General features: G+C 59.5%; 1 protein-coding gene across 2 annotated transcripts in view; it reads right to left on the bottom strand.

Annotated features, from left to right (window-relative positions):
* The window catches only part of SH3PXD2A (SH3 and PX domains 2A), a 200,928-nt gene extending 185,944 nt beyond the window's left edge, over window positions 1-14,984 (bottom strand). For both annotated transcript variants that reach the window (XM_055118788.1, XM_055118789.1), the window contains exon 1: window positions 14,814-14,984. In XM_055118788.1, the coding sequence (XP_054974763.1) occupies window positions 14,814-14,885 (72 nt within the window). In that variant the 5' untranslated portion in view covers window positions 14,886-14,984. The remainder of the gene's footprint in view (window positions 1-14,813) is intronic.
* Window positions 14,985-22,936: the final 7,952 nt, after the last annotated feature.

Genomic DNA, 22,936 nt, shown 5'->3' with positions numbered 1-22,936 from the left:
TCCCAGCCTGACCTACGACACAGATATTAGATTTCTCTTTCTCTGTGTTCTGGGGCACCTCTGTGGTCGGGCTCCACGTTTCCAAGGCCCCGCTGGTGTCCCTGTCACAGCACTCCTGCCCGGAGGAGGGCCAGGCTGTGGTGCTGACCCCGTACTCTTCAGGCCTGTCCACGGCGACTCGCGCTGGGAACTCCTCGCCTGCAAGACCTGCACCAGGCCAGGCTCTCAGAGAGCGAGAACCCTGGAAATCTCCAGCGGGACAGCCCGGCCCGAGGCTCCGGGGGAAGCGCATTAGGCCGGTGCTCTGACCTCATCTCATCAGACCCAGGTGAAGGCTGCTCCCTGGGGCGGTAATTCCAAGAAACCCAAGGGATGAAGGATGGGGAATGGAGAGCCGGGAAGTGGCATTTCTGCACCCGATGCCGGGAGGGAGAAAGGGCCCCTTCTGCACCGGCAGCGACCCCCACCCCAGCATCGGGGAGGGCCCCAGTTAAGAAGTTGGTCTTTTTTTTTTTTTTTGCTTTTTGGGTCACACCTGGCGATGCACAGGGGTTACTCCTGGCTCTGCACTCAGGAATTACTCCTGGCGTTGCTCAGGGGACCATATGGGATGCTGGGATTTGAACCCGGGTCGGCCGCGTGCAAGGCAAACGCCCTACCCGCTGTGCTATCTCTCCAGCCCCAAGAAGTTGGTCTTAACTGGTGTGGCGGGCATCAGGGCTCCTGGCAGGTGGGACAGGAGCAGCTGGTAGTGTCTGGGGAAATGTCAGGGTCCGCCCAGGGACTACACACCTTCGACTTGACAAGTCAGCCCTGAGTGCAGCCCCCCCAGCTCCAAGAGATGGTCAGGAGCCCTCCTGGGATGTCAAAGGGTTTGCCGAGGAACGGCAGAAGTGGCATCAGCTAGGAGCCCAGGAACCAGCAACATGGCGGGCCCTGGCACATCACACATCACTCGGCCTGGGCAGGGCGCGGCAGGGGTGAGGCGGGAAGGCACACCGGGAATGGACTGTTGCCCAGGGACCATCCTCCTCGCAGCCCAGGTCTCCTGGCTGCTCAAAGGCCACTGTGGGCAGCTCGGGGTGGATGCCAAGGGCAGTGGAGCTTGGGCTCAGACTCCACGGCCCCCTCCGCCAGCCCAGGCCACTGTCGCCAACACCAGGTGGCCTCGCGGCCAGCCACAGGGGCTCTAGGCAGGCGGGGACAGCGGCAGGGACACGTGGGTGGTGAGCACTCACCTCACACCCGGCACTGTCTGTCGGTGTGCGGGAGCCTGTGGACGCTCACTGGGAGGACAGGGGCGGGCCACACAGCGGCAGAGATAGCCGGTCCCCCTCTGGGGGTGGGGAGGGCTCCGCAGCCCCGCTGAAGGCCGTGCTCACGCCTCTTTCCCTTTCTTAGATGACATCAGCACAAGCACTGCCAAGTCGGAGAGAAATCCCAGCTTGCCTGCTTCGTGCCTCATCCACTGTCTCTCCCGTCCCCACCCCACCCCCAGCCCCGGCCCTGAAGGTGCTGAGCACAGCCTGGACACCAAACCCAGCCGAGGCCGAGGCCGCCGCCGTGCGGGATCAGGTGAGGAGCACAGGAGAGCAATACTCTCTGGGGGGGCGTGCTGCCTCATCCGCGAGGGGGGGATGGGCGCCCAGGGCTACCCCACGCTCCCTCTGGGCCCTTGCTGACCTGAGGGCTGCCCGGTGACTGGCCTGGGTTTACAGAGAAAGCCGAGGTGTGGAGACCCCCCCCCCACACACACACAACCCCCCAGCCCTCCCCTCCAGCTCGCAAAGACCCCAAGTGGCAAAGGGGCTGCAAACTGGGCCTTGACAAATCCACACAGCTGCCTCCACTGGACACACCTTCAGTCTCACACCGGACCCTGCTCCGGAGCCCACGGCCTGACCGGGCCGTCAAGGAGACGGAGGGTCGGGGTGAAGCTGGCTGCCCACGGTCACTGAGTGGCCGAGCCCAGAGCCACGGCCGGCAGGCTGGAGCCTGAGTCTGTGCCCACCCTGAGGACCTGTTACCTGGCAGTGGGGGGTGGGCCCCGTGCCAGGGAGTGGCCATTGGGCCCAGAAGGGCAGGCCAGGGCCAGCCAGCGGGAAGGACGAAGCCCAGGGGCCCCGGCGCCCACAGCACTGACCCCCAGACGGGCAGGGCCAAGTGAGAGCCACGGGGCGGCCGGCCGGCTGGCAGCAGGCGGGGACAATGGAGCCAAACAGCTGCTGTTTATTCTGGGCCCTGGGAAGAGGGGAAGGACCGGTGAGGACCCACCTCATTCCAACAATCAACTGTAAAGGCGGGGTGGGGAGGGCACCCCCACCCCCAGATAAAGCTGTGGCCTGGCCACCTGCTGGCAGCCAGTGCTGAGGCCAAGGTGCCAGGAACGTGGTGCCAGACACTCTAATCCGCCCGCGCTCCTTAACCCCCTGCACCCGCACTTGCGAACAGCCCAGGAAGACAGAGGGGCCCCAGCAAACCCACCCCCTGCAGTGTCAGGTTCCAGGAACAAATGGCTTTTCCTGTCTGGGGGACAAAGAGGGGGCTGCTCCGGCCTGCCACGGGGCTTTTGTTCCTGTACGACGATGGACGGCAGACTCGAGCCTGCCGGAGTGGAGGCACCAAATGTGCAGTGGACGGGCCAGGCAGCTGGCCACCTGGGCTGCCCCGAGGCTGGCACAATCCCTGGAAGGCCAGGAAGTGAGGTTTCCTGGAACACCCCCCTCAAGTCCCTTCCCCCAGTCTCCCCCCACCCCCGCCCCCGCCAGCCCTCTCCTGAGCTTATCACTTTTCCTAAATTAACTCAGTTCTGTTTTCTCATCAGGAAAGTAAGGACCCCGGTCGGAGTGCCTTTTCTTCCGGTAAGAATGAAATGAGTGGCGTGCTCAGAAGAGTGGCTGGCATATAACTAGGGCTCTGCCCTCCTCCTGTCCCCTCCTCCTCCTCCTCCTCCTCCTCTCCTCTTCCTTCTTCCTTTTCCCTCCACATCCTCCCCATCCTTCCTCCTCCATCTCCTCTTCCTACTCAGCTACCCCGGAGAGTTTCCTGAGCATTACTCAGAGATTAGGTGCCCACTATGAGGTGAGCCTCTGGTTCCTGCGGCAGCAGAGCCCGTGCACCCCACAGTGAGGATGCCTCCGGTGGGAATCCCGGCACTATTTATCACCTATCTGTTTCACACGTGCCATCGCCAGAACTGTGCGCGAAAGCTGTGGTTCTTTAAAAAGAAACAGAAGGTCAGGGGAGGGGCTGGAGAGACAGTACACTGGGTAGGGTCCTTGCCATGCCCGTAGCCGACCGAGGTTCGATCCCCAGCATCCCATATGGTCCCCTGAGCAGTGCCAGGAATGAGTCCTGAGCACGGAGCCAGGAGTAAGCCCTGTGCATTGCCGGCTGTGGCCCAAAGACATAGATAGATAGATAGATAGATAGATAGATAGATAGATAGATAGATAGATAGATAGATAGATAGATAGATAGATAAAAAGCAGAAGTGGGCCAGAAGAGTCTTGAAGAGAACAAAGGCTCGGTACCCGCCTTTCCCACCTGTGACCTGGACTCTGCCAGCTCGCCTGGGCAGCAGGGCATGTGGGGGCAACAGGAGCAAACACGGTCACCTCGAGAGGCAGCTGCCCGCAGCACTGACCCGGGGTGCACGATGGTTCCGCCACTAGCTGCTGTGGGGCCCCCGGAGCTCCGCGCGGCCCCTGGCTTGGTGGAGGCAGCTACTCCCTCCCGCCGTCAGGAGCAATCGCGCAGCAGGGTTTGGGTCTGTTTCCACCACGGGCAAGTCCAGCGGAGGCCCCGCTGCTGCAGGCCGGGCTGGGGCCGGGCCTTCACCCACAGGACCTCACAGTCCACGCCTGCCGCCACACACCTGCCTCCCGCCCCTCCCGCCTCAGGCCTGCGCTCTCCTCTCCCTCTTCCTCCCCCGATTAATCCTCGGGGACCCCCGGCCATTCCCCTCAACTCCCTCAAATCAGATTCAAAGTCAGGGGAGAGGAGGGCTGCCCGACACCCTGGCACCCGCGAGAGCCCACCCCACCTCGACTTCTCTAAGGCTCTGATGCCCCCACCCCTGCCCCCGTCGGGCACACTGTTCACTTCAGTGCCCAGTGCAGAGCTGGGTACGCTGCCCTTCACCCAGGCAAAGGGTTTGCTCTGCCGGGAGGCACCTCATTAGCAGTATTGTCTGATCGAATGATTGCACGAGAATCAACATCAGATCACGGGCCTTCCTCCAGGGGCCTATCCAGCAGGCCCAGGAGGCCTGGACTTGCCCTCTGCTGACCACACCCAGGCCACTCTTGGCCAACATTACAGGAGTCTGCAAGGCAGTAAAGACGCAAAGTCACAGACGGGAAGTAAGGAAAAATGAGCAGCCAGGGAGCTTCTGGGGGGTGGGCAGCGGTCAAGGATGACCTTGGGAATGAAGCATCACGGGGGCTTCCATTTGCTGAACAGCACTTCAGAGAGTAACCCCTGGAGGGACTAAGCAGTATGCGTATTAGTGAGCCTATTTTACAGGTGAGAAAACTGAGGTCTGTGGAAACCTCAGAGAAACCTGATCATGTGGAATGAGGGAGTTAAAAGATTTCAGAGCCTGAACCTGTTGCCACAGAGGCCGCTGGTGCCCTGCTCCCACCCTCGGCCCTCACCAAGTTCCAGGGGGGCTGGATGGCAGGAGCTCACTCCACTGCCAGAGCCATGTTTACCCAGCAGGCAGAAAGCGCCAGGAATGAGAGCTCCCCTGCTCCTTATAATCACGCGGGCTAGTTGCACGCACGCACACACACACACACACATGCATACACACATGCACACATATGACACATCTATGCACACAGGTACATACATGCACACACAATCATGAGCCCCCAGGAGCTGGGGCCTTCAAGGGTCAGGGCCTCTAAAGTGTCTCTGGACAAGAGTGTGGGGGGTGATTCTTGAGTCCCCACACAGCGGCTGGGCCTTTCCAGAAATCCACGCTGGGTCATCAAGGGGTTTACTCTCTTCTCGCGACACCCACCAGCCAAGCCCAGATCACGTGGGCCACGAGGGGCCGGGAGGGAAAGATTGTCATTTAACCCAGACCCTGGCAGTCCAGCCGGGGAGCCCATGTGAGCCGTTCCCTTGCCCCCCCCCCCCCCGAGCCAATAGCTGAACAGAGCACACAAGACTCCCCAGTGACTCAGCCCCCTGAAAATCACTCACAGCCAAGCAACAGACAGGACCCCCGACCTCCTCCCCCCAGCAGCACCTGAGGCTACCACTGCCCCCTTGGATCATCTCAGCGGCCCCCCAGAATCACCCACCCACGCGTGCCTGAGTGTGTGGGGGCACTTCCAGCTGAAGGCGGGAGCGAGCACGGCCCGGGCAAACCCAGGCAGACGCGGCGGGGCCCGGGGGGACGCGAGAGCAAGCCCCGCTCCTGCTGCCAGCCGCCACGTGGCCGCCGCGCCTCTGAGCCTCCGTCTCTTCCTCTGACACTGGCCGTGGGCACTCGGGGATGGCCTGGCGCTGCCCCAGCCAGCTGGGGGGCCCCCCCGAACCTCTCAGGGGCTCTGCTCGGGCCCCCTCTGACTCAACTCCCCCACTTCCCCTGCCCGGGAGCCGCCACACCCAGGAGTCCCAGGGAACACGAAACTGCCTTTCTCCTACTGCCAGCGGGTGATGACTAAAGTAAATAATTAATCCCGGCTTGAAACCCGACTCAGATGCTGTTCTATTCTCGACCGTAACTCTTGCGCGGGAAGGATCAGTTTGCCCATCCTCGGGGGCTCGGCACGCCGCAGGGAGCCGGGCTCAGCCACCTCTGGTGGCGGCCCTGCCCTCCTCACTCACTGCGGCCCCTTCAGGGTGCCCGCCACGGTGCAGGGCTCCGAGCTCAGGGAAGCCACGACGCAGGGCGGTATTCAGCAAAGAGGTTGGCCCCCGGAGCTGCCAGCGGCGTACCCGGCCAGCCGGGCCTCCCTCTCTGTCATTACAAAGAGAAATTCTCCCACACAGGCAAGGCCCTTAAAATAGCCCTTTGGGTCTGGGCCATCAGGAAACGGAATGGGTCGGAGTGGGGCCCGCCATGAAGGGGCTTACAGAGCAGCCACTTCAAAAGACAGGCACGGACAGCCCCTCCGGGCACAGGAGCCCCGGCGGGCACCAGCGCTGCCCGGCCCTCCTCCCCTCCACCACCCTCGGCCCGCAGGGAACACGCGGGCCAGCAGAAGCCCCCTGCCCCGGGGAGACGCAGGCGGCGCGCCTTTGGGCTCTGCTACACCCCCCACACCGCCTTCCCCGCTGGGCAGCCTGGGCCACAGACACGAGCCTCGGAGAGTGCACGCCTCAGACCAGGGCACAAGCCCTGGCACCATGGGAGCCCAGAGCCCAAAAGGAAAAAAAAAAACCACCAAAAAACACCATCACCACCAGGGGGGCCTTCTGGTGCTGCCGTGAGAGTGGGAATTCAATGTACGTCCCGGGGCAGCTCAGCTGAAGGTCACCTTGGTGCCGAGGGAGGGCATTCCAGGAACAAGAAAACGAAGTTCTCCACCAGGGACGCCTACCCCAGGGGGATGCGGGGGTCTGCAAGCTCCCAATCACCCTGTCACCCGGGGTCAGCAGGCACGTGCACACACATGCACGCATGCACACACATGTACATGCACACACACGCGCACAACACACACACACACACACACACACACACACACACACACACACACACACCCTGACTTCTCAGAACAGGGGGCAGAACTGATCACAGTGATCGTTTCTTCCAGGTCCGAGATCCCATCCCGACTGGAGGGCGCCTGCGCCTACTGCCGGACCAATGCCGCGTGGACACCCCCTGGGAGGGCTCCCGCGCCCTCCCCCCGGCTCAGGGCCGGCGCTTCCTCACCAAAGGGAAATGACGAGGACAGGGAGCGAGACAGGGGCGGGCGTGGTGGACAGGGAGTGCAGCTGTTTCCCTCTGCTGGCTCAGCCACCAGGGATGTCACTTCCTCTCCACAGGCAGCCCCTGCGGGTGCTGGCACCCGAGAGGGCCCTGCCTCCACACCCGCCCCCCGAATAACAGGCTGGGGGAGATGCTAAAGGTCCAAGCCTCCTTCCCGGGAGGGACAGGCCCAAGACAAGCGCACATCTCCCTGGCCACAGCCGCCCAGGAGCAGGGGCAGGTCAGGGGGTGGTCACTGCGGGCAGCCCGGAGGGTGGGGAAGCCAGGCACCGCTACTCATCAGGGGGACATACCCCTGCACCCCGCATGATCAAATTTCCGGGAGCCCTTCACGCCACTATTTAGCACCCTTCACTCCGTGAGGCAGCCCCAAAGGGAAGCAGGCACCCCATTTGCCGGATGGGTGGATGGAGCCCTAAGAGGGGAAGGTGACCGCTGGCAGGGCCCGTGTTCCTGGACGGAGCGGGAGGTCTACATGTTCCAGACTGAGGCCAGCACAGGTGGGGGGGTACGGCGGCCCCTCCCTGGGTTGCGTCTTAGCTGGGTGGTGTCAGCCCCTTCATTTCTGCCCTCTGGGCCTCGAGTCCTCGCTGTCTGCCGTGGAAGCCAGAGGTGAGGAGCGCCCCCCGCCCCCAAACCCCCCCCCACACACACACACTGGGGTCTGTGAAAGCCTCCGGGGAGAACTTGGCGTGCAGACACTCAGAAATGTCAGTATTTTCAGAAGGTTTTACCTAAAGCTGGGGCATGCTGAGGGGTGGGCGGATGTGTGGACACAGTGGGTGGGGGCCACCCCAGGCCGGTCCCACTGAGCCCCCACTAGCTGCTTGGTGTGAGCCCCCGCTGCTTATGAGAAAGGGGGTTCCCTGCACTGGCCACTGCACTGTGCTCAGGGGCACATGGGCTTGGAGAAAGCGTGGTGACAAGGTGACACGGGCCGCCGCTACATTCCCAGGGGCCTCTCTCGTCTGATAGCCCCCCTTCTCCTCCCACCCCCCCTCTCCAAGACCCCAGGGTGCAACCAAGCGTGAGCGGGCGGCCTGCAGAGGAGAGGGGCACAGCCGGAGACGGTCCTGACCCGGTTCTGGCCCCTCTGGCCCCAGCCTCCAGCCAGCCCTGCCTCCTCACCCATCCTCAGGAGAGAGGTCTGGTTCGAGGGTGCCCACCCAGTCCCTCCCACCCCCACTGGCCCTCCCCTGTGGCCGCCATGCTGGGTTCTGCCCAGCTTAGCAGCTCCCTTAGCCGCTCACCCCTCTCCCCCCATCTCTTCCCCTTCTAGCGCCTTCCGGGACTGCTCCTCTACCCAGGTCTCCCCAGGAACCCCCCTTGGCGGAGCACTCCACTTGAGCACAGCTTCCAGACGGAGCCGCTGATTCCAGCAAACGTCCACACTGAGGCTCAGGGCGCCCAGGCCCACTGCAAGTGCTCCGGAGCCTGTTTCGCCTTCACCGCCACTCCAGCCACTGAGCCCTGGCTTTGTTTATATCTCCAAGAGAAAACTGAGACCAGAGTTTCTAAACAGCTACCACCAGGTCCCCAGAGGGCAAGAGGGAGGGACAGGACTGCCATCCGGGGGGCACAGGACTGCCTTCCCTGGACACAGGCGGCTCTGGGGGCTGCTGCCCCGGCCCCTGGTTAGCTCTCCTGGCTCGGAAAGCGAGCAGCTCACAGGCTCAGGTGGCAGACCAGGAAAAGAATCCCAGTGCTGTCACTGAGTGATTCCAGAACTCAAGGCTCCCTGTCTTAATTTCCACATCTGTAAAACGGGTCTAAGCATCTCCTGAGCTCATGTGTCGGGTGGTTGGGAGGCATATCCCCTACTAAGGCTGGGAATGATCTCAGCAGGACGACCCCAGCCTTGCATGTGTGAGCCCCTGTGTTCAATCCCTGACACTGCTCCCCCCCCAAAAAAAGGGGGGAGGGAGAAGAGGAAGAAATACAATAAAATGAAATTTTAAGAAACTCCTGTCTAGGAAGTCCTAGTCTGCACTGCCTGGCAGAATGTCCATTCTCTGCCCTTCCTCCTCGTTGACTATCTGAGTCCTCTGGACTCTCCTCTGTACCAGCTGGTGAGGCTGGAGGCCAGTAGGGGGCACAAGAGGTGCCAGCCTGGGGCTCACCCTCCTGCCCTCTGGCCTGTCCGATCATCCACCTTCCTGAGCCGATTCCACACAGCGACCTGCAGCTTGGCAGGAGTGGGTGAGGAGCACCCTTGGGGCACCCTACTGGGTGCTTCAGAGACATCCTCTCTGCTCCCAAAGCCAGAGTCCCCCCTCCCCTTTCCCACACACAACCCTTGTCCTTCCTGTCCCCTGGGTCCCTATCCTCATCCATTATCCCTTTCCTGGATTCTCGGAACTCCACAGGCGTGTGCGTGTGTGTGTGTGTGTGTGTGTGTGTGTGTGTGTGTGTGACAGATGGCTGACGCTATTATTTTATTTTGTTTAACTAGGAGGCAGAAGGGTACGGCACTGCCAGTTGAGACTCTGGCTGGCCAAGAACCGTCTTCCTGGTGACTCAGGCTGAGGAAATTAGAAGGCAATTTCCAGGGGGACTGCTGAGCAAGCCCACGGTCAGAAGTCCTCCCCACACGTCTCTAATTCCTGGTCCCCACTGGCCACTAACTCCTGCTGGCCCCAGAACAGCAACCTGGGAAATGCAACAGCTGGCACTTATATTTCTGGAGCTGGAACTGGTCTCCTAGGACAGCACATGGCTTTATTTTTTTCCCTTCCCTCCTCGCCCCCTACCGCTTGCCACCACACACGGTGGTTTCAATCCTAATGTGTGCCCCCCAACTCCTCACCCGGCCCTACAGAGGCCCGTGACAAATGGCCACTTGTGCTCCCTCTTCCAACGGCCTTGAAGGATGTGGTTAGTTGTTCCGAGAGCAGGGAGCCTTGTCAGACCCGTGAATCAGCCCTAGATCACTTCCCTCCTCAGAGAAGAAGCAGCTATTCTGGGGAGCCTGTGCAGGGCGGTGGGGGGGAGGGTGGGCAGGCCAGAGCGCCAGCCTGCAGGGACACGGGCACGAGGGCATCTTTTGCACAAAGCTGGCGTTACCTGGACACCTCTGTCCCGTGCCCAGCGACCTGGCCTTCTCCTCCCAGCCCCGCACTGCCAAGCCCTTGGCCGGAACAGCCGCTCCTGGTTTATCTGGTTCTTTGGACCTTGGGTCTTTCCCATGGGGCCCGGGGCCCAGCTGCCCGTCACACAGCGCACCCACGGCCCGACCTGCCCTGGTCTCAGCTTCGCCTCCGGGGCCTGGACAAACACGAGGCTCCGGTGATCAGGGACACCAGAGAGAAACAGGAGGGATAAATGTCTGCAGGGGAGACTGGGGACTAAGAATTCTTTTGTTGTTTCTTGTTTTGGGGGGCTGTCTCCCCAGTCAGGCGGCGCAGGGAAGCCCACCCCCGCCCCGTGCCATGATTCTCAGCCTGGATGTGGGGATCCAATCAGGGTCGGCCACCTGCAAGGCAAGCCCCTCCACCCCTCTACACTCTCCAGGGCCTCTGAAGACAAAGTGCTGCCCAGCATTATCTCAGGTCCCTTTTCTACAAGTCCGGGAAGGTGGGAAAACCTACAGGGGAGGCCCACAGGGAGAGGGTGAGGAGGCCCGGCTAGGAAGAGCCACAGCGGAGACCCGAACCCGTCCCATAGAGGAGGCGGTCCTGAGAATCCCGAGGCCGCGCTCCACGCACCCTTCCCCAGGCTGAGAGCAGGCCAGAGACAGGAGGAGTGAGCCCAGGGCCCACTGTCCACCAACTCAGCTCGCTGGCCTGGATCACATGACCCATCATCTGGGAGGAGTCCATCAACACACCGGACTCTAGAATGTTCCCCCAGGGACAGGCCAGCATCCTGGATTCGTGCCTCAGCCCCTGATTCGCGGGGACCTCAATCCCCTGCCTGGCACTGGCCTGCAGGGACTGTCCCCCACAGTAAGGCCACCCTCAAACCTCAGCCCCTGCTCTCCCACTGTCCTGCAGCCCGAGTCCAGTCTCCCAACCACGCTCAGGCGCAGACGCGTCCCACCTGAGTCAGCGTCGGGAGACGGCCTCCGCCTCAGGCTAGCAGGGGGTCCCAGACAGTCCCACCTGTCCGAACCTCCGTTCCCCCATCTGTATTTAAGGAATTCCAGGACCCTCTCGTGGGTGGGGGCTCAGGAAAGCCCACGAGGCAGCTGCTGGGTGCCCCGGATCACGCTGCTGACCCCGGATGTTACCCGCACCCCTCCCGCATCCCTAGGGGTCATCAGTCACAGCTGGAAACCGCCGAGACAGCATCACACCCTTTCTGCTCTGTGTCAGATAACGGCACACCTCTCCGCTGCCCACCTCGGGCCTGACACACCAGCCTTGCGAACCCAGAGCTCGTCCTCCTGGAAAATGTCACACACGCAGGTGTCTGTGCTTCGCCATCTGCATCCTTGGGACATTTGAGGGGTGAGGGAGAGGGGGCACCGTCCTGGGGGGTCTCAGCCAGTGATTCAACGCGGGGGCACAGTGGACAGTGCTCAGGGCAGTGGTGCTGGGTCCTGCTCCTTAGCCTCATACGATCTCTCCAGCCCCATGGGGACTGCGGAAAAGACAGCCGGGGAGGCTGGCGGGTGTTTACCTGAGGCGACTCGTGTAAGCTAAGAGGAGCCCAGCTCCCGGCCCCCTCCCCCCCCCACCCCACCAGGAGGGCTGCCTGTTCCATGCTAACGACTGAGCCCCTTGCATGTTTCCAGAAGGCACCCAAAGAGCCTGCGGTCGAGGCAGCTGCCCCGCGCCCCCATGACGGACACCCTTTGCGGATGTCCCAGAGACCCTTGGCAGCATGCTCCCCGCATCCCGGAAGCAGGCAGACGCCTCCTGCTCCAGCTGCGGGCCTCTCAGCAGCTCGCTCCAAGCCCGGTGCACACCCCGTAAAGCCTCTCCGCTCTTCCATCTGCCAAACCACAGACTCGATGCTCACCATCCGCAGAAGAGAGGCAAGAAGGCGTGCTTCTCCAGGATAGAAGATTCCAGAACGCAGGTGACGAGGGGGCAGCATGTCCTGCCAACTGCTCACATCACAGGGCCTTACCCGGAACATTTGACCTTCCATGTATGGAAGGGGGATCAGTCATGCAGGGACCGAGCTTGGGAGGCTGGACTGCCCCCTCCTGCTCCTTCCACCTCTCCACCCCCACCCCCAACACACACACTTTATTATCAGGCCGGGCATAAATGCCGCTGACGGGGAAGTCCCTCTTGCCACCCCCAGATACTTGTTTTCTTCCTCAATCCCAATCAGACTTCGATGAACAGAGACCCACACCCTGGGCAAAAGGCCAGGGACACCCAAGGCCAGTGACCAGCCGTGTGGCAAGTGACTTTACCCCGTCTAGCTCTGCTTCCTCATCTGTAAGGTCACGGGCCAGAACCGCTGAGTGCCCAGGTCCCAGCGGGCAGGACACTTTCTCCTCTACCCGTGTTCTGAGCTCAGAGCGCAGTGTGGTCGGTCCACTGGGCCGTGGCATTTGCACCCCGCCCCAAACCCAGCGTGGATTCTCCTGGGAAGCAGCGCTGTCCCAGAAAACACTCTGCCGCCACAACCTGGGAAGACACCATGGTCTCAGGGAAGTTAGATGGAGCACCTCCTCCCCTGCTCCCATAGAACAGAGTACTGTCCATCTTAACCTGCCCTACCCCGTCTTTTCTCTCTCTTTTTTTTTTTTTTTGCTGGACCCATTAATAACTGCTTTTCAAAAGTGCTGTCTTAGTCACATTCTGCCCAGTAATAAGCCACCACTAAATAAGTACCTATTATGTGCCAAGAGCTGGGGGAAGTACTTTACATGGGTGATCTCACTGAATCACCGCAGAACCCTGTGAAGTAGGTACTAATACTATATTCACTGTAAGAATGCCGAGCCGGGGGCCCAGAGAAGCCAAGAAACCAACTCAAAGCTCTGTGGTTAGTGAGTGACCAGGCCAGGCTCTGAACAACACTCTCTAGCCCAGAACCCTGGCGCCTGCCACCTCTCCGTGCAGCCCGCACTGGACCCACTCGCTGCTTAACTCAGTGAGGCCTGCACTGCATTTGTGTTAACTGAAGCACAGCCAAGTGTGAGCCACCAGTGGTACACACCAGCTGGTACACAGCAGCATCAAGGTGTCAGCTACACTTTGGCTTGTGGCCTGTGCGTCCGAGAGTCTAGGACACAGTCAGAGCTGAGGTCCAAGGTTCCACCTAAAACCTCTGGTTAGGAAAGTACTGGCTGTGACAGTCTCTCTCTCCCTCCCTCCCTCCCTCCCTCTCTCTCTCTCTCTCTCTCTCTCTCTCTCTCACACACACACACACACTCATGCACACACATACATACCTCCACCCACACACCACACCCAGACACACATCACTCAAGAACACGCACCAGAAACACATAGACACTCATGCAAACACACCCCTCATGAACAGACACACATGCACATAGACACACTCATGCACACACATCACACATATATACTCAAACACACATACACACTCACCACCCACACACCACACTCAGATACACAGGCACACACATCACTCAGGCACACACACTGCACTGTCACCACCCCCTCGGGACAAAGCCTCTGCAACAGGGCTCGCTCCTCCCCAATCTAGCCCGACCTCATTCGCTGGCCAATAAAGAAACCCAAAGTTCGAAGCTACTGGCCAGGACAAGTCCCCCGAGGCTGGCCTTAACACCAGCCTCAAACCCCTTCCATGGGGGAACATAAAAGGCATTTTTATTTCCCAGGATCAATATGCGCACAGGGCGGCCAGCAACAGCCAGTTTTAATTGCTCAAAAGTAATGCTTTCGAGATGTTCCTTTGAGCGCCTAATTTGCGAATAAGATGCAGCCTGCGGTCCCCAGTCCAGCTCTGGGGCAGAGGCTCCGATGGCCTCCTCCAGCGCCAAGGAAGGAGCTTCCCAAGGTGCTCGTGGTGAGGACACGGGGGCACCGACATGAAAGGGGCCGGGTCAGCCGGACCCCAGCTCCGCTCAATCATCCTGAAGCCCCTTCTCATTAAGTTTGGTGGGGGAGGGGCGTCCCCGCAGCTCCCCGGAGACCCAGCAAACATTAGCGGCCGGTGTCTGGAGACGAGCATCACTGGAGAGGAAATGAACCCAGGGAAGGGTCACGTCCAGCGCAGGGATAAAAGGAAAAGCCAGGATTCTCTCCTCACACCGATGGACACAATGACTTTCGGAAGGAAATCAAAGCTCAGGGCTGGGGGTGGGGGGGTGCAGAGGCGGGGAGGGCGGCTTCCCTTGGTCCTGGGGCCTAGGGGGTGGCCACGGTGGAGTCCAGGTGGGAGGGAGCTCCCGTCGGCAGGGTCTGGCTCCGGGACCACCCCGATCCCGGGGTTGCGGGGGGGGGGGGGTTGCCAGAGGAGATGCTGCTTCCCCCGCGAGCCTCCCCGCGGCGGCTCCGACCTGCGCGCCCCGCTGCTCCCCGCCCCACCATCCATCAGAGCTCTGGCGGACAGATGACTTCACCGGTTCTAACAGACAAGGGCAGCCACTTGCCAATTTCAATGCCAAAAAAAGAAAGCGGGGAAGGGGGGAGTGGAGGCAGGACAGAAAAGGCTTCCACGGGGCTCACAGCCCGAAGGAGAAACTCCACGGCCCGAGGCTCCCCTCCGGACACTCAGCTCCGGGGCTGAACAAGGGGACACCCAGGAGGCCCTCCCGGGAGTGGGGGGGGGTGTCTCTGACCAGTCCACTCCTCTCCAGCACCCCCTCCCCAAATCTCACACACACACACACACACACACACACACACACACACACACACACACACACACACACACACACACTGGGGCCGGCAAGGGCTGTACTCACGTAGTGTTTGGAGGGGTTTCTGCGCTTCTCCACGTCCACCACCGTGGCATCCTGCACGCAGTAGGCGAGCATCTTCGCGCACAAAGCGAGTGGCGCCCCCCGGCGGTGTCACCTTCTCATCCCGGCCGCGCTCCGGGCGGCTGCTCCCCGCTCCCCGGGCTCGGGGCGTCCCCAGGTAAGCTCTGGCCGCGGGCTCCGTGCGCCCCGGGCGGCTCCGGGTGGGCCTGCCGCGCGCCCCTGCGCTCCGCGCCGCCGCCGACCCGCCCGCCCGCCCGCGCGCTCGGCCGCCCGGAGGGTCCGGCGGGAACTGGCGGCGCAGAGGAGGGGCGGGGGTGTGTCCCGCCGGCCGGGGCGCGGGGCGGGGGCCCGGGAACCCGCTGTCAGCGCGCCGGGGAGGGGCCGGCCGGCCGCGCTCGGGCTCCGGGGGGCGCGGGCGGACGCAGTGGGCGCCGAGGCGGAGGCCGGGCCCGGCCGGCGGGGAAGCGGAGGGAGGGGAGAGGGGAAGCGCGGGGAGGGGCCCCGGGCCGGGGGAGGGGCTCGGCCGGCGGGGAGGGGGCTGCGGCGCCGCCCGACGGGAGGGCGGGCCGCGCGCCCCCAAGGAGCCGCGCCGAGTCCAGCGCGCTGCCCGCGGCCTGGCGCCGCGCGGAAACTCGGGGTGACTGCGGAGAGGGTGCGGGGGGAGAGCCGCGGGGTGGGCGCACGGGGAGCCCAGAGTGCCCCGCTCCCGGCGCACCCTCCTGAGCGACCCCCACCTTTACGCCCCCCGGGATCTAGACGGTGAAAGGGGGTTTGTTACCCCGGCGGGGCCCTCCCGGAGGACGCGGGAACAGAGGCGGGCTGGGCGTGAAGTGCTGGCAGCCGGATCCTCTCTGGATCAACCACCTGCCTCCCCGAGGGTCCCCCAGGCCGAGTTCTCCCCGGAAATGGGACAGATCCGCTCCCATCGATCCATCGATCTGGGCCCGTGTCACCACGCCGTGACGTTATTTACCGCGAGGTTACCAGGCTCGGCCAGAGCACCACTGCTTTTAGCCCGGGGCTCCCCGGGGACGGTGCGCTGGCGGGCAAGGAGGGAAGGGAACACACAATGGTGGGAAAATCCACAGCTCATCCCTGGGCCCCGGCTCCAGCATTCCCACCGCCCATCCCTCTGATCTGGAAAACCCACTTTGTGAGCCACTCGTCCCTCCCTGGACCGGGAACACAATTACTATTTAATTCGATTTAGCTCCCTTTCCCACCCCCTCCCCCCATGTGTGTCAACATTTTTTCCCTTCTCCCTTCAAATATTTAACGAGGTAGTTACATTTTGCAATTAATGCGATTGTTTTCCCATCACAATGAAGCTTTGTGACTTCTGAAATGGGGGTTAAGAGTTTTGTAATCTTACTGTTTTTGTATTTTCTCCTCTGTGTTGCAGGGGCCCAAGACCAACCGACAACATATTTCCATATTTGCTTAAACAGGGTATCAACTATTCCCCCAGTCTTCTTGGGGAAGGACACTAAGTACCACAGGAAGCCTCCATTGAAATATCCGACTTGGAGCAAACCATTCCCACAGGCGTTTGAGTCTCCCAACGCTCCCATTTGCAAAGTGTGGATCCTGAACTAGGTGTTTAAGATTAGTTCCTACAGCCACTGCAAACTCTTAGTTGAGGTGCTTTTGGAGACAGTCTTAATTTTTTTGTTTTTCACGCTTAACATTGTATGGATTTTTGATACTTAAAAACACACTTAAATAAATAAATAAAAACACACTTAATTCTTTTTCTTTTTCTGCTGGAGACTTACTATGGGGTGAAGATGTTCACCCTGTCTCCTGCTGAGGTGAGCTGTTTTATCCCTTGTACAGCATATGGTCCCTGAGCACCACCAGGAATGAATGCTGAGCACAGAGCCAGGAGTAAGCCCTGAGTTCAGCTGGGTGTCCAAAAAAAATAAAAAAGTTTTTCTAGGGCTAGGGATGTAGCTCAAGAATAGGACATTTGCCTTGCCTGTGTGAGGTCCTGGGTTCTGGCCCTGGGTTCTACTCCTGACCCTAAGGGGGAAAATTTCTCTAAAAACGGATTTTAAGGATTGACTGTGCTCATTTACAGTGCATTAGGGATCAGACTAGAGAATCGGAAAACACAGTGTTTGTGACACTGAGTTCAGATGGAGAGCTCCTTCCACCTTCCTCAAAGCTGAGCTGGGAAGTGGCGGGGTACCCTCAAAACTTCGAAAAAGATGGAGACTTGGGGGAAATCCAGGAGTGCTTCATAGAGGAAGTGACTGCGGTGCTGGGTCCCCAAGAATGGGGCAGCACTGGGAGCAGCCTGGAGCACTGTGCCAGCACATGTGTCCGTGTCGTACTCCGCTTCCTCTGAAGGCACCTGGAGTGCCGGGCATGGCGCCTTGTGGAGGGAGCCCAGCGCTGGGGGAGCCTCTGTGATCAGCCTGGGCACTGCTCCTCTCTCAGAGAAGGTGCTGGAACCTCGCGGTGGAATCCACATGCAGGGGGCCGATCTGGCCAAGGGAGGAGAGAAGCCCCCCACCCAGTCCTGAGCAGTCTCCTTTCTCGGGGGTGGGAGCTGGATCTGGGGCCCCTCCCAGGGCTGTGGGGAGGCTGGGAGGGCCGCTGAGGCCGGGTGGGGGTGGCCTGTGGGGTCCAGTCAAAGGATTCGGAGGGGCACAGCGGGCCACAGGGTGTTGGGAGGGGTTAGCCCCGCTCTGGTGAGCCCGAGGGCCCCCCACGAGGGAAGCGAGGTTCTACTTCCCGGGGCTCCCCTGTGAGCCTGAGCAGTTTCCCGGGCCCGCACTGCACTCGCTCGCCCCTCCGCCCTGGAGAAGGGGGTGAAGGTGGCAGTGAGGAGCACTGTGCTGAGTCACCCTGCTCCGGACTCAGTACTGCACTCGGGCACCGCCTCACCCAACCCGACAGCTGGTAAGCCAAGGTCTGGCTGCACGTTGAGGGGTATCCCCAGGGGCCCCCCTGCTCTGCATGGTCTTAGCTGGAGGGAAGAACTGAGTGCCAGGCCCCAGACAACCCCCACATGCCGAGATATCTGGGGACTAGTTGGGCACAAGTTCTTTCTGCCGGCGGCGCTTGGGGGCGAATCTTCCTCTCCTGGAGGGACTGGCTGTAAAATGTACCGGTGTTCTTTCCTCGAGGCATATTGTTTCACCCCCCTGCCCAGCTGTTCAACATCCACACTGCCCGGCTCACTCCAGAAGTGACTGAGACAGACAGGGGACTGCTGGGAGAGAGGACTGTGCCTCACACATTCAGTACCCCCACACACCAGGCACACAGTAGGTCCACTGGCTGGTGCCAAAAATGCCGTCTGATGGAGCCAGTGCTGGAGGGTCAGATAAACCCCTATTTGGCCTCTCCCTGTCTCTGAACTGGGGGGGTGGCTCGAATCCAAGGACACCGTGTGCATTCAGATGACAAAATGCAGTCGTAAAAAAATATTCTTTTAATGCCTAGGCTAGAGAAGGCAGAGGGGACCCAAAAAAAAAGAAAAATGCCAACTGATAGGTGAAACTGATTTTTCACAAACAGGTCACGGTGGGGTGCCTCAAACCACCCAGTTGAGAGGAGCCCCGGCCCCCTGGTTTCAGAGGAGCAAACCAAGGCGGGGGGGGGGGGGGGCAGACAGAGTGATGTGCCCGGTGCCAGCCAGCAAGGCAGCCCCCGGCCGGATGGGCCCCTGACGCGCATGCGCACAGCAAAACCCACAGGCTCTTGTAGCTCTGTGGCGGCGCGGGGGTCCCTTGACCCCAAGTCCCGGAGCCTAGTTCTCCGTTCACATAAGCCCGGCCTGAGACAAAACGCAGGAGGCGCAGAAAACAGTTACATACTCAGCAAAGGCCCAGACAGCCTCCTCCCTCTCCGGAATGTTCCTGGCAATTGGCGTTTGTTGGGTCGCTAATCACACCTTGCCCCGTGCTGGCTACAGCCAAGAACCCTTACTTAGCTGTTTCGCTGGTGTGGGACTCTGCTGTGCTGAGGTGCTGGTCAGCGGGTGTATAAAGGTTGGGGGTGGCTGCCTTAAACCCAGGAGGGCCCTGGCACCACCTCCCCCCTCCCTTCCTCCTCCACCGAGCCCCTCAGCCCCTGCACACACAGCACCACCCACCTGAGCCAGGCCCGGCACTGGGGAACCCCCTGAGCGTTTTGAATCTCTGGGGTCACCGCGGGTATGTACAGACACGGCCGGTGAAAGGATTGCCTCAGGAGGACCGATCCGAGTGAGCCTCACCCCACCCGGGTTCCCGTGACCTGGTGACCTTGCAGTCCCTTTGCATGCCGGAGGCTTTGGTGATCTTTCTGCCCTGAGATGGCAGATAACCACTGCAAAAAGCGAGGTCTGAGGCTACTACTACCCAGCCGTGTGCCAATTTGAGTGACATGGGGGGCCCTCTTCTGGCCAAAGTGGTTCTAGCACTCTAGCTGCAGCGGCTTCCAGGAGAGCCCCTGGCTGACCCCTGGCAGGGGCCAAACCTGGCGTGTGTCACCTGTCAGTCTACAGACTACAGCACCCTCCTACTGCTCTCCCCTCTCTTCCCCTCCTCCTTCCCTTTCTCCATCGCCGTCTCCATCATGCTCTCGAGAATCAGCTCGAATGACTTCACAGGCCCGATAGATTTATGCCTGGGAGTGTCTCGAGGATGGTCTGTCCTGAATTTGGAGTTGACGACCAGGCCAACTTCCCGTTCTCGCCAAAAGAAAGCAAATGTGTGGACCGGATGGGGGTGGCGGGTAGCAAACGACTGGAGTGCTTGTCTGCCACGTGGAAACCCCCAGTTGGAATCCCAGCTCTGTGTGGGCCCCCAAACTGGGGCTGGCCCCACCCCACCCCCAGCACTGCTGGGCCCAAGCAGTACTAGGCTGAGTAAGGTCACAAATGACCCCGGGGACCCTTTGGGCACTGTTTGGGAGACCTCCAAACTCTAGGGTCAGGTAGATCGTGCAAGTGGTGGGACTCAGGCTTCGCCTATGGAGGGTCCTGGGTTCAAACCCTGGCATCTCCTCCCCCCACGCCCTGAGCACCAGAGGGAAAGGTCCTCACTGAAAATACTAGTAATACGAATTAAATGTTTCAAGGACGAAGCTAGTAAACGTCTGGCCAGTCGTCTCCTCTCCTTCACTGCTCGGGAGGGGCCCAGGAGGAGGCCGCCGAGTTCCGTCTGCCGCTGGCCCCGCTGCTTGCTAATTACAGCCATACAGGGCCCCCGGTTGCCAAACCACCACACAGGAAATTCATCAGCAAAATCTCAACAGGCTTCTCCTCATGGTGCCACGGAGAGACTGCAGAGGTCCTTGCAGGAGGAACTTTGGGACGGAATCACTTGAGGTTCCAGCCTCGGCAAAAGACTTGCGCTCTGGGAAACCAGAGGTTACGATCACGGGCCTGATGGCAGTGAGTCCACAGAGGGAACCATCCTTCCCTAACTCCAGGCTCCGTCCCTGTCCCGGGTCACACCTCTGCTCCCCAAACTCCCTGTGTTATGGGTCTGAGTGAGTGTAGATGGTGTCCACACCGTGTCTCCATCCTGAGCGGGAAACCCGTGGTCTTCCCATCTGGCCAGGAGCTACCCGCTTCATCTTGATATAAACGATCCGTCTACATAATTCCAGTTTAACTAAATGCCGCCCCAGATTTTCCTTTTCGAATCTCCTGGATTTTCCAGAAGGCAGCAAACCCTGAGTTGGCCCTGGGATGACAAAAAGAACAGAGGAAAGGAAAAAAAATCCCTGGGGAATTCAAAGGCAGTTTCTTGAAATAGCCTGACGCCACAAATAACCAAAACTTTGCGACTAGTTCTGGTTTGAATGACCCCCGAATTTAATTTTTTTTCAGTTCTCTGTTTTGAAATGTCATAGAAATTACCTTCCTTTTTTTTTTAAAAAAAAGTCCATATTCTATTTCAGGTGAGAGAATCAAGAGTGTCCATCTCCATCCTGCCCTCTGTGTCAGTTTCATCCTGGCTTCTGTCTCCAGCAGCAGTTTTCCCTCCAGGGCTTCACCTTCCGGCCCTCAGCTAGTGCAGAAGAGGGCCGTGTGGGCTGCGTCCTCCCTCGGGGACTCTGGCGAGGGTCTGCCCTCAGATCAGGAAGCCTTGCTCTCGGCAGATCTCTGCAGTGACAGATAGGAACATAGGAATCTCATGAATCTTCGTTAAGATTCTTTTGTTTACGAGAACCAGGAGCTACGCTTAACCAGCTGTAAAGAAAAGGAGATGGACCTTCTTCCGCTCTGCACTGGCATCTCATTCTTCACCGATAGCTGAGCTTTGTGGAGTACAAACAGGAGAATATGAGCAATCGTTTCTCCATCTCTTTTCTCCATTCAGTGTATGCCTCTTTTATTCTTCTCTGCCCATCTGTGTTCTCTGCTTAGCACAGTGCCCCTTCTCACCCCTCATCCCCCAAAGGAGAGTATATCAACCTTTATTCCAAACACCCAATTCTCAGTGGCTGCCTTGGGAGTCCAGAATCCAATTCCTGGGACAAACAATCTGATTGGCCCAACTGGGGTCATGTGGCTGCACTAGCCCAATCAGTTAGCCGGGAGCAAGGATATGACATAAATGTCACTTCTGAATCAGATCTTCGGGCTGCAGCATTAGCTCTAAGAAAGAGCATTGGTACAAGAGTCCCTCACACCCCAAACTACTCAAGTGCTGTTATACTTTGTCAAGGATTTTACTTATTCACTCAATGAACATTTGTGTGTCCCCCCCACACACCCTGCCAGGAACTGGGGCATCAGTTGGGACAAACCCAACACAGTCCTTGTCCTGTCATTTTTGAGAATGACACATGCTGTTTGAAAAGTCATACCAAGACATTGTAAAATTATTATAATGTCATCATGGTGTAAATGAGCAAAGTAGCCCTGTAGCACTGTTCTCCCGTTGTTCATCCATTTGCTCGAGCAGGCACCAGTAATGTCTCCATTGTGAGACTTGCTGTTACTGTTTTTGGCATATCGAATACGCCACGGGTAGCTTGCCAGGCTCTGCCGTGCAGGCAGGATACTCTCGGTAGCTTGCCGGGGTCTCCGAGAGGGACGGAAGAATCAAACCTGGGTTGGCCACGTGCAAGACAAATGCCCTACCCACTGTGCTATCGCTCCAGCCCAAATGAGCAAAATATAAATGATAATAATCTCTGTGGCCCTGGGGGTGGAAATACAAGGTTTTAAAAATTTTAAATTGGGGACAGAAAGATAGCACAGTAGGGTTAAGGCACTTGCCTTACACAGGCTGACGTGGAATGGATCCCTAGAACCGCATATGACCCCCTGGCTCAGCCAGGAGTGATCCTTGAGCACAGAGCCAGGAGTAAACCCTGAGCACTGCCAGTTTTGCAGTCCCCCCCAAAAAATTTTAGCTAACTTGAAGAGTAATATGTTTTCTAAAATTATAGTCCTATAATGCATGAGTTCTTCCATCATAATAAGGGGTCTGTGTTTGGGTTTTCCTTTTGAAAGAATCTGGTTCCTCAGCGAGAGGTCTGGTGGGTAAGGGGGGTTACGAGGGTTCTTGTGCTGGGGTAATGACAACTTGGGCGAGAGGGGCGGATACTGGGAGACTCTTCGAGAATCTTAGTGTGTCTGTGGTATGAGGTTACACATGACAGGAGCTCGGGATAGGGGTTGGGGGTGTCCTCAGCAGCTCCACCCAGGTGAGGGGGTATGACCTTGTTTTCTCATTTTATGTTTAACCGGAACACATGGACTGATCTCGTCACTATCCAAAGTTCCCTTTAGTTTTCACAAAGCCCATGGCAATCCGCATAGTAACTGCAGCAAGCAGGCTGGCCCAAGAGATAATAGAGCTAACACAAGCTTTCAGATGCTCGCCTTGCATGTGGCGACCCCAGTTCCATTCCTGGCACTGCATAAGGTCTCCGAGTGCTGCCCAGTGCGTTCCCTGACTACAAGGGAAGGAGGAAGTCCTGAGCACCGCCTGGTGTGGACCAAGCCCCCTTTCCCAAACCAACAACGGTAACGCCCACAATTGCTTCTTAAAACCAACAGTGCCATGCCAGGAATCACGCTGCAGGGCCCTGCATGCAAGCGTGTATGACCTAGATGGGAAAGTTCATCACAAATGAGAACATCGCCCCTC

Source organism: Sorex araneus, chromosome 11, assembly GCF_027595985.1.
Source record: "Sorex araneus isolate mSorAra2 chromosome 11, mSorAra2.pri, whole genome shotgun sequence".
In the NCBI taxonomy this organism is placed as follows: domain Eukaryota; kingdom Metazoa; phylum Chordata; class Mammalia; order Eulipotyphla; family Soricidae; genus Sorex; species Sorex araneus.
This window is presented reverse-complemented; position numbering and strand designations above follow the sequence as displayed.